Source organism: Mirounga leonina, unplaced genomic scaffold (assembly GCF_011800145.1).
Source record: "Mirounga leonina isolate KUSES-001 unplaced genomic scaffold, KU_Mleo_1.0 Mir_507, whole genome shotgun sequence".
Lineage (NCBI taxonomy): Eukaryota > Metazoa > Chordata > Mammalia > Carnivora > Phocidae > Mirounga > Mirounga leonina.
In genome coordinates this window covers 4,937,821-4,949,465 of record NW_023270789.1, presented here as the reverse complement: position 1 = coordinate 4,949,465, position 11,645 = coordinate 4,937,821, and the positions used below count along the sequence as shown (strand labels likewise).

The following is an 11,645-nucleotide window of genomic DNA, read 5'->3' as shown; positions in this document are numbered from 1 at the left end:
TTCAGAAGCTCTGAAGATTCTGCCTCCTCTTTAGGATTCTTTGTAACAAAAGAAAAAGCATGATCTGCTTTCCATTATATTAGCAGATAATAGTCCTTACTTAATTCCCTCTGAAGGTTGCTGAGGCAACTGTAAGTGAAATAGCTGAAAAATGTGCAATATGACTGCTTATTGTGAAATGTATCTAATCTAAATGAGGTAGATGGAGAATTAAAAATTAGTCAGATATTAGCAAGGATTTTAAAAATGCGTAATTGTACTATTATATATGTATTTTAACAATCTATTATATAGTCACACAATGAAATATTGTACATCAGTGGAAATAAATGACAGCTATGTATAACAAAAGGATCTCAGAAACATAATGTTGAGTGAAAAAAATCAGATCCCCATAGACTATGTGTAACATACAATACCATTTTTATAAAGCTCAAAAAGGAACAAAACTAAAAAATGTCACTTTAGGGATACATACATATTTTAGGTCTTTTTGCATGTGAGAGAACTATGAAAAAGAGGGAGTAGGGAGGTGGGGAGAGACAGGAGAGGAATTCAAATAGATAAATGCAAAGTATGGGTAATGTTCTAATTCTTAGGTGACAAATGATTATGTTTGATAATCTATTTATTTGCATGTTACACATCCTTTTATGTGTCAAATATTAAAATGTAAGTATAACACTATGTATAAAGTATTGACAAAATTTATATTTGCATGGTTGTTTTCTTTTGTTTTTAAGTAGGCTCCTCGCTTATCGTGGAGCCCAACAAGGGGCTTGAACTCACAACCCTGAAATCAAGACAGGAACTGAGATCAAGAGTTGGGCACTTAACTGACTGAGCCACCCAGGTGCTCCTGGCATGGTTGTGTTTAAAACTATGCTTATTTTATCAATCAGCATTCTTAATTATAGGCAATTCAGGAATAACTTTAACAAAAAGTGATTTTATTAGAAGGCTAATAAGCAATCCTCAGGATCTCTAAGACAGCCAGAAAACCAGAATTAGAGGCTAGAGAGCTTCTAATCACTTCAGATAACTCCTTCAGTGAAGATCCCACTATGTGGCAGAGACACTGCCGCTTACACCACTGACTTTGCTGACACTGGATACTGAATGTCATTAAAGCCACTTCTGCTGCTCCTCTGTGGAACTGCATATAGTAGCCGGTGTTATAGGCCTTTGCTCAAAGAATTCTGTACAGTTTCCTGCTTCTTTGCCTAACTTTAAAGTTTGAGGTGGATGCATCTTCCTTAGCTGCAAAAGAGGCCGGGAAAACATTTATCTGACACTTTCAAATTTCTTAGGAGGAAGGCTTTGCCTCATTAGATGAGGGATTCCCTAAACAGGATAGGAATAAGGATATTGGGCAGCCAGAAAAGAAATGACAGTTGTCTGCCATAGCCCATTCTCTTGGCTACCCAACACCAACACTGTCAGCTAATGCTTTCATTTGTTAAAAACTATTCAACATAAAAGGACTTGTCAGACATCATTAATTGCTTTCTCAATACTCTTTCCTCCTTGAATACTGATTGAGGCAACTATGTACCCAGCCTTTGCAAATAGAAGTAACCATTTAAAGAGTTAGGCAAGTAAGACAGGGAAATCTGTCTGGAATTTCTGGGAAAGCTTTGCTTTTCATCATAAGAGTATACACACAGTTGGCATAGGCCGTTTCCCTTTTTTTCCTGCCTTCAATATGGCTAAGACATCTGATACAGCGCCAACCTTTTTGTAACCAAAAGAACATGAAGGATGAAAAGCCACACACTAAGGAGGCAGATTTGAAAGACAGAACTGCACTTTTCCGTACACAGGTAAGACCACTAATTAAACACTGTCCATGCCAGTTGTGTGCATACAAGCTCTCAGTTACATCATTCTAGAGATGACAAATATGTCTCATTAGTTATGACTGCATTTATTGAATTCATATTTTCTAGTATATGGGCTGTGGTTATTTCTTTTGCACTATTACTAAAAATAGATTTTGCTAATCAAGAACCACTTGAACTCCAACCAGTATTTGGCGTTTAAAGGCATCTTAACTTAGTGGTTAAGAATATGTTTAAGAGTCTCTCTGGGTTGGAATCTGTTCTAGTTTAGACATATAGCATAATCTCCTTGTGCCTGAGTATGTGTAAAACGAGGTATAGTTAAAATGGAGATTATATGATAACTAGAAAGCACCAAGCTTTCTCCTCCATATAGCCCCTCCTCTGTATCCTATACATCCTCATATTGGATGTATCATTGCACTGTAATTATATGTATATCTGTCTTCTCTACCAAATTTTTCTTCAAAAAGTGTCAAGGCCTTTCCCCCACCTTTTTTCTATTCATAATCCTGAATGAAGTGTCTGGTACATAGATTAGACATTCTCAAACTAGTATCCTTAGAAGTTATCTGGGACAATTATTAACATACAAATTCCTAGATCCCATTCCCTAATTTCTATTTCAGTTGTCAGCAAACCATTTTGGGGAACACTGAAATAGACCTTCAAAGTTTGAATCAAATTATGCATAATGTATTACTGTAAGTCAAGGTAAAAGGTAAGGTATTATTAAGGTAAAAGTGGATAATCTTTAAGCATTTTTCAAGGTACTTCCAAACTGTTTTAATTTTATAATATGATTTGTAATTGTATAATTTTGATTTTTAATCATGAGGAAATCTCAAACCATTTTAGAAACAGCTATTTGTAGAGTTATACTGCTGACCACCTTATGCTAATTACAAAATACTTATGAAAAGCCCTACTTGACAGGTTGCTATATATGTGAAAAATAAACCTTTGTATTTTCTAATAAGTAGATTCATTACTGAGTAAAATTAACTATTACTCTTAAAATGTTTTTATTAGAAATGATGTATTTGTATTAACACCAGCCAGAATTTACATTTTGTAGGGCACTGAGAGCTCTTTCACTCAAAGTTCAAGCTTTTGATTTGCCAGGGGGAAAAGTTAACATAAATTTATCCTGATATCTGAGATGTGAACAACTTTAAAAACAACTTTAAAGGAACATAAGGTAGATAAAGAGACACCATGTTATACTTTAATGGGCCATTTGATGACTTTATCATTTTTACTGAAAACTGGCCATGGCAGCTGACATATCATGTAGGGGTACCTGCTTCCTGAGTGGAACCATGGGACACACAGTGGCACTTAGGGCATATACCTCAAGCCAAATGGCTGGACTTAAGTTTTACTTACTGTTGGGAAACAAGATAAAAATGCCTACAGTGGGGGTGGAAGTATTTTTCAAATTCTATGCAGGACTTCGAATAGAAATTTGAGTTTCTTAAATGACATATACCTAATCATTAAAGACCACCACTATAGGCCAAGTCCTTTCAGTATTACTGGGATCAGATGCTTTCAGGATATCTTAGTGAGGTTTTATTGTTTTAACTGGAGTTACTTCTTTATGGCAGTACAAAAGAAATTTTACATCACACAAGGTTAGCCTGGTGGTGGGTATTGAGGAGGGCACATTCTGCATGGAGCACTGGGTGTTATGCACAAACAATGAATCATGGAACACTTCATCTAAAACTAATGATGTAATGTATGGGGATTAACATAAGAATAAAATTTAAAAAAAAACAAAACAAAACACTAACAACAAACTCTTTTTAATACTGCGTCTCTCCTGTGCAGTATGGTGCTTAGTGCTATTGGAAAATATGGACAGGTTTAGGATTCATTATTTCAATTATTTTTGGGCAAACCTAAATTGATAGTATAACATGAAGTAATTTGTAAATCTGGCATGTGACTAAACTGAGATAGGCAAGTGAATTGATGAGTGAGCTAGTTTACTGCTCAGCATTTGAATCTCAACACTGCTTTGTTGTCTACACAGCACAACCAATGTGATAACTCTCATTAGGTGATAAAACTTTGCTTCCTCATGAAAAATGGATCTAAAAAGAAAGCCAACTATCAGTACTAGTAATGAAAGACATCCAAGTAAGTGATGGTTCTTAACTATAAAATACAAGTTATATATAAATTAAACAGAATGTAGTACCTAAAAACTATGATGTGAATAAACCCATTATATGCTCTTCAACTGAGTAAACCACCCAAGTTGAAGTTTTCCAAGGAGGACAATATTGAAAAATTGACTACTAATATCTAATAGAGTAACAGCTACTTTCAGCATTTGAACCAAGAGTACATGTGTATGTGTACACACACAGGACAAATTTCTCTGGATTCTTTGAACAATATGATGACTCTACTTTTACTTATTTTCAAGTATGTTTCTTGGGGACTAGCAGTAGGTTCTCTCAAATTAAGAATAAAGACACCAGGTCATAAAGTGCCAACTCTTAGCACCAGAGAGACTTAAAACTTCAAAGGAGGTGAATGTACAAATCAGAGAATCTGCCAGTCTAGTTGTGTGGAATTGTATTACTTTTCTCAAATGGAAAAAAAAATCTAGGTTTATGCCAAATACATTTAAAAAGCGAATCTCTTAAAAATTTTTTAGAATTGTAATTTATAATCCTATATAAAATAAAATTGCTGGCTTATAATAAAAGGATCTAAGTTTGAGAGATGTGAAGAAACAAAAAGGAACCGATAATGGTTTATATAAATTGAGGTCCCACAACTGAAAATTAAAAGTAGTCTCTTAGAGAAAGGAATGGTGAAACTCAGTGTGTATTTTCACGAACATACCCAAAAACCGTTTTGTGGACAGCCAATTTGACTGCGAATTCTAAACTGCCACCTGATACCTTTAATCAACACTAAATCAAGTCTGAGGCAAGACACTAAATGGACAATACTCGAAAGATAATAACTTCCTTCCTTGATAAACAATCTCCAGCTGTCATTCAGAAGTTGAGTTATTTGATGGCTTGGGAAGCAGTGGCCATTGAGTTTTCCTTCCTGACCTGAAGAGACTCACTGCTGATGGACAATAATTCTCGAAGTTCCTTATTTTCAAGCTGGAAAAAAAAAAAGTTTGTTTATTTCAGGTATTTTGACTGTTAAACTGCATCAGAATACATTGTTTTGGCCCAGGAACAGAAAGCGTATTATTTTAATTTTAAACATTTTATGGAAACAAAATAACTGAGAATTTCCTAAAACACGAATTATTAATCATTTAACATACATTTCCCAAGTAATTTCTACATGCCCTGTTTTAGGACAAAAAAGAAAAAAAGCCTCCCTCCACCTGAGGAATTCACTGCTTGTCATACTTTTTGTGGTTCCCACAAGTTGTACTACTGTTTCTTCTAACTTTTACATTCCTAATAATATTTTGACTCTGCTCAATCTTCTCTCCTGGGTATTTTGGAGAAAGGAAAAGGGGAAGAGACTACTCACTGGGAAAGTCAGGTACCACTGGGTGTCTTACATATATCATCTCAAAACAACCTGTAGGGCAGATACCATTGCCCACATCCATGTTCTCTTTAAGATAAGGACACTGTAGCTCACAAAAGTCCAAAAACTTGTCCAAATTCAGAGAACTTTGATGTGGTATTGCTGGGGTTTCAATCTGAAGCTTGTGTTCTTTCCACTTAAAATATAAATAAAATTTGTCCCATATTTCCTTAGGGCTCTTTCCATATCTAAGTAAATCAGGGATAGTGTAGATAAGGTCATTCTATCATTTTAACTAACTCCTAATTCCTACTTGGGACCCTGTCACTCCCTTTGATTTCCAGGTAGGGCAGCTTGCACTCTTCATCCTTATTCTCTCTGCAGGAAATTCTGGTAAACCATAGCATCCTCAGGCTTCACCAAGAGTCTGGGCCCATGGTCATTAAATCGCCTACCACATAAAGTGCTTCCCTTAATACTGTGCATCTCTCCTAGCATGTATAAACCATTTCATATCATATAAGTAGTAGTCTTATTCCTTTCACTAGACTCTGAGCAGGGATATCCTATCTTTTTCTTTCTGTTATTTCTCAAAGGGCCCACCATGATAGCATCTAGTAATAAGCAACATTCAAACCATCTATTGTAATGTGTTTTCTTAATAATTTTCTAGGCATACTAATACCCCTATGCCTTTTTTTTTTGTAAATTATTGCTATTACAATTAAAATATTACACAAAAATAACTTTTAAAAAATCAAGCCTATAAGGTTTATAAAATAAACGGCAGACCCTTGGCTTTGTTCCCCAAAGGCAACCACTTTTATAAAATACTTTTTTTTTTTAAGATTTTTTAATTTATTCATTTGAGACACAGAGATACAGAGAGAGAGCATGAGCAGGGGGAGAGGCAGAGGGAGAGGGAGAAGCAAGCTCCCCGCTGAGCGAGGAGCCGGACGTGGGGCTCGATCCTAGGACCCTGGGATCATGACCCAAGCCAAAGGCAGACGCTTAACCATCTGAGCCACCCAGGCGCCCCCATTTTTAATACTTTTATCTATTTCTTTTGGTACTTACTTCCATAATTAATAGAGGAATAATTAATAATTATTAATATGCCTGTTCTGCTATTTCTTGATCAATTTCAGACATTACCTATTTGACTTCCTTTTATGACAGGAGGGATTTTATTTATTTAAAATTTTAAAAATTTATTTTTTATTTTTATTTATTTTTTAATTTATTTGACAGAGAGAGACACAGTGAGAGAGGCAACACAAGCTGGGGGAGTGGGAGAGGGAGAAGCAGGCCTCCCTCTGAGCAGGGAGCCTGATGTCGGGCTCGATCCCAGGACCCTGGGATCATGACCCGAGCTGAAAGCAGACGCTCAACGACTGAGCCACCTGGGTGCTCCCCAGATTTTTTTATTTTTTAAAGATTTACTTGTCAGAAAGCGAGGAGGAGAGGGGGAGAGAGAGAGAGCACACAGCAGGGGGAGTGGCAGGCAGAGGGAGAGGGAGAGGGAGAAGCAGGTTCCCCATGGAGCAGGGAGCCGATGTGGGGCTCTTACCCCAGAACCCTGGGATCATGACCTGAGCCAAAGGCAGATGCTTAACCAACTGAGCCACTCAGGCGTCCCCAGAGGAGGGATTTTAGCTCCCATGTAATTTGTCTCTTCCACTCTCTCTACCCTCTTGATATGATAATATCTCAATTTCTAGCCAATACATAGTTGGCATTTTCATTGTTTGCTGCTAATTATATTTACTTTCCTGAAAAGGGTATGGAGAAGGAGTTGTTTTCTTTTAAGATTTATTTTATTTTTTTAGAGAGAGAGAGAGGGAACAGGAAGAGGAGCAGAGGAAGAGGGAGAGGATCTCAAGCAGACAGAAGCTGAGGGTGGAGCCCAACACGGGGATCGATCTCACATCCCTGGGATCATGACCTGAGCTGAAATCAAGAGTCAGACGCTCAACCGACTGAGACACCCAGACGCCCCTGGAGGAGGAGTTTTAATTTTAAATCATGAACGCACAGAAAACATCAATACACTGCTAGGATAGTGATGGCATACCTTCCAGACTCTGAGAAAACTCCCTGAATATTGTGAGCTTACAATAGCAACAACCTTACCTCTAATTGGGCTAGTTTTTCCTGAATTTTACAAAATTGGTCATCATCCACCTGAACTGCTTTCCTCATCACTTCTCCCATTTCACAGATTCTGTCAATCTGACTCTCAATTTCCTGTGAAGATATTAAGAAAAAAAGGTGAAAAAGTTATCTTTTCTGCAGATATGAAGTTCACGAGAACTTGTGCATTATGATGTTAGAAAGTGCATTTAATCTATGCTAAGAAGTTACAAAGGAGTTTCACCGTAATCTGAGTCCTTAGAGGCAAAGCCATAATAAAGTCATTTGTGGTATTCACAATTTGTTTTCAAGATTGATTCTAGTCTAACCACCCACTGAATACTTTTATTGGCAGGAAGCCTACCATATTCCAAGGTACCTTATTCTATCTTTGGATATATCACTTCCAAAGTTTTTCACATGCGCTAAACCGTATTAAGGTTTAAGTTTTTTCCTCCAGATTACAGAAAATAGTTTATTTTTCTCTTCTGGACGAGAGCTATTTATTTATTTACTTTGAGAGCTAGTCACATATTTAAAATATTCCTGTTCCCTAAGACTTTTGTTAAGTCCGTAAAATGCTTTCAAAGGAATCTAAGATGAAACTTATCTTTCATAAATTTCATGGAACAGATAGTGTGGTGCCAATCTATCAATCCAGGCTTAAATGATATAGTACATATGAATGTACAATGACACCTGTGAAGCACTCTACAAACTTAAGCACAATTACTGGTTCTCCCAAATTAAAACCTAAGCAACCAAAGGGTAGAAACTATGCCATGTATTTTTTAAAAACCATACCTCTCCCCAAACAACATAGTATAATGCTATGTAGTTCAGTTTAACAGTCAGTAAACCTGACTGCCTGCTATGTGCCAGGTACTGTGTTAGGGATAAGAGAAGAATCCATGCTCCTTACAATCAAGGAGCTTATATTTTAGTGAAAGTACAGTAATAACCAAGTATTTACTGAGCACCTTCAGCAATACCTTGCCTTATGTTTGCATAAGCATCCATTCATCTTGAAAAGAGATCTTGGGGGCGCCTGGGTGGCTCAGTTGGTTAAGCGACTGCCTTCGGCTCAGGTCATGATCCTGGAGTCCCGGGATCGAGTCCCACATCGGGCTCCCTGCTCGGCAGGGAGTCTGCTTCTCCCTCTGACCCTCTCATGCTCTATCTCATTCTCTCTCTCAAATAAATAAATAAAATCTTAAAAAAAAAAAAAAGAGATCTTGGGGCAGGCGGGAGTGAGGAACCTTAGTCCCACTGAAAGAAAAAAGCTCCTGAGTAGCCCCTTACTCCCTTCTATTCATATTCTTGCAAAGCTACAGCAAAATCCACAGCAAATGTGATAAACATGAAAGGAAAACAAGCTTACTTCAAAAACAAGCAATCAATTTTAAACAATTCAAGATTTTAATCCCGTTCAAGATTTTAATCCCGTTCATTCAGAATTTATTCATCAAAGTTTCTTACTGCAGAGTGAGACTGGTGAGCTTTCAGGACTGGTTCAGCATCCACGGCCTTTTTAGCAACCATTAATTGTAACATCTGCTTCCGGTACTTGCTCATGATGAGTTCCAAAGCATCCTGGTGTTCCTCCAAGGAAACCCATAGCTCTATCAAAAAAATAAAATCGCTTGGCAGTGACGTCTGAGAGATAGCTCCCAAAGCCAAAACTCTCTTAACAGTTGTAATTTTATGACACTCCATGAGATATTGTGAATGCAAAGTTATAATCAGTGTTTAAGTCTATAAAACTCAACAGTTAAGGTCTACGAGAAAAATAACTTTCTAGGCAGAGGCAGCATAGTCTGGTAGAAACAACATGGGATGTGGAATCAGAAGACACTGAACTGATTTCTTCAGTTCAGTGAGTTACTAGCTTACTACTACTCTTATGCAAATCATTACTCTCTCTGAGCCTATTTCTTAACTGCATTGTAATATTAAGTACCTAGGGCTTATCTACATCAAAATGAAGATATGAGAATACGATGGGATGATACATGTGAAAGCTGTCAACTGATATACAAATAACTTCATACTGCTATCATTAATAATGTACTCATGAAGCCTAAGAATATATACCCTGAGGCTAAAATTCAGTTCTTCCACCTTGCACGGGAACATTTAAAAAACCTCTTCAAAAAAAAAAAAAAACCTCTTCAATCTTAACGTGTTTATTTCAATTAATGTTTAAACATAAAAAATTCAAGCCCTTGAGTATATTAACACTCTTGTGCAAATATCCATATGCGGATACATAAATAAGCTATGCAATAATTCAACTCTACTAAGCACTCCTTTGATAAGCTGCCTACAGATACAAAATCCGATGACCTTAAAAAGGGTAATGTAACGAACTTTATTGTTACTGGGCCATCACAGAATAACTCTTTTAAAAGTAGTAATCTGGAGATACATACAGGATGTGAATAGTTAGTTTGACAAGAACTTTTGAAATATTACTGGATATGAGAGAATCATAACTACACCAAAAGGCCTGACTAACCTCTGTTTTCCTGCTGCAAGTCTCTAATCTGTGTATTCTCTTGGGACAGCAGAATGTGAGGTTTGAATTTGGACATGTCCTTTATATCGGATGCATCCTCTTGATACTGGACAAACAGAGACAGACTAAGCGCGCCGTTAACAGGAGAACAGCCGCGGATGCAACCGAAGGAGGAGGAATCGGGGCTCCAGGGCAGCATTCTCAACCCCGACCCCGCAGAACGGTCTCACCGCCACCCTCTGAGACTAGGCATAAACTTAAAGCCGAGTTCCCACCTTCCTTCGCCCTCCACCCCCCGGGTGCACAGATCCTGCGGGCACGGCCCCCTACCCTCTGCCCGACCTGGTCCGGAAGCGCCGTCCCCGCCTCCCGCATAGCGGCCACTCGCCGGTGCAGCGCGGCGGACTGATCCACTAGCGACTCTGCGGCCGCGTCGTGCTCCCGCAGCCGTTCCAGCAGCGTCTTGGCATCTGTCAGGATCTTCTCGATGGTGCAGCTCATAGTGGCCCAGGACCGCAGCCCCTGCCCTGCTCACCTACCCGAGTCTTCCCTGAACCTGGCTCAGCGTTACAAACGTCACTTCCGGTACGTTTAAAAGGCGCCTCGGCAGCTGCCATATGCGCTTGCGCAGTGGCGGCCCAGTCTGCGGGTGACCTGCTTGAGCTCGCGGCCGCTGGGCAGCCTCACCCTGCGCGGAGCCACAGGCGTGGCCCTTCCCCGCCCTTGGTTTCTGGCTCCCAGGACCTGGCGGTCCAGCTGGTTTGCGGCTGGGCGGACCGAGTTTCTTGGTCCCTACGCGTTTTGATTGATGTGGGTTGTTATTAAGTAATCGGTTTTTAAATTTTTTTGGTGCTCAGTCTCTTTTTTAATTTTTCTAAATTTTTATTTATTTATTTGAGAGAGAGAGAGAGGGAGCATGAGCAGGGGGAGCAGCAGAGGGAGAGGGAGAAGCAAACGCTCTGCTGAGCAGGAAGCCCGATGTGGGGCTCGATCCCAGGACCCTGAGATCATGACCTGAGCCAAAGGCAGACGCTTAACTCACTGAGCCACACAGGGGCCCCGGTGCATCGTCTCTTTTTTAAAATTAACTTTAAAAATTGTGGTAAAATATAATAAAATGTACCATCTTACCCATATTAAAATGTACACTCCAGTAGTATTAAGTGCTTTCCCTTTGTTGTGCAACCAATCACCACATCCATCTCCAGAACTCTTTTCATCTTGCAAAATGGAAACTCTGTACCCATTAAATATTAACTCCTTATTCCACTGCAGTCCTCCCAGGCATTGGCAACGGCTATTGATTGTACTTTCTGTCTTTATGAATTTAACTACTTTAGGTACCTTATGTACAGTGAGTGGAATCATTGTAAATTGTACTTGTTTTGTGACTAGATTATTTCACATAACATGTCCTCAAGTTTTATTCATGCACATCAGAATTTCCTTCCTGTTTAAGGCTGAATTATATTTTATCTTATGTATATGCCATATTTTATTTATTCATTCATCCATTGAGGGACACTTGGGTTGCTTCCACCTTTTGGCTATTGTGAATATTACTGCTATGAATAAGGGTGTTGTTTATCTGTTTGAGTCCCAGCTTTCAATTCTTTTAGCTCTGTCCCCAG

At 38.6% G+C, this 11,645-nt stretch overlaps 1 protein-coding gene across 2 annotated transcripts; it reads right to left on the bottom strand.

Moving 5' to 3' along the window:
• Positions 1 to 1,699: 1,699 nt before the first annotated feature.
• SIKE1 (suppressor of IKBKE 1) lies at positions 1,700 to 10,594 on the bottom strand. 2 transcript variants are annotated; one of them, XM_034990228.1, is made up of 5 exons: positions 10,345 to 10,594; positions 10,015 to 10,120; positions 8,976 to 9,118; positions 7,497 to 7,610; positions 1,700 to 4,978 (listed from the first exon to the last, which is right to left on the bottom strand). In XM_034990228.1, exons 1-5 carry the CDS (start codon positions 10,513 to 10,515, stop codon positions 4,877 to 4,879), a joined length of 636 nt encoding a protein of 211 aa, XP_034846119.1. In that variant the 5' UTR covers positions 10,516 to 10,594; the 3' UTR covers positions 1,700 to 4,876. The 2 variants fall into 2 exon arrangements, with proteins under 2 accessions (XP_034846119.1, XP_034846120.1); XM_034990229.1 differs by having other exon boundaries at positions 10,357 to 10,592.
• Between the last annotated feature and the right edge of the window lie 1,051 nt (positions 10,595 to 11,645).

Bases quoted from the DNA above. Each gene is read 5' to 3' on its own strand.
- SIKE1 (XM_034990228.1), bottom strand. From the start codon at position 10,515: ATGAGCTGCACCATCGAGAAGATCCTGACAGATGCCAAGACGCTGCTG. The intron at 10,121-10,344 runs GTAGGGGGCCGT...CTGTTTGTCCAG, and splicing joins CGGACCAGGTCGGGCAGAGG to TATCAAGAGGATGCATCCGA. The intron at 7,611-8,975 runs GTAAGAAACTTT...ATATCTTCACAG, and splicing joins CTCACCAGTCTCACTCTGCA to GAAATTGAGAGTCAGATTGA.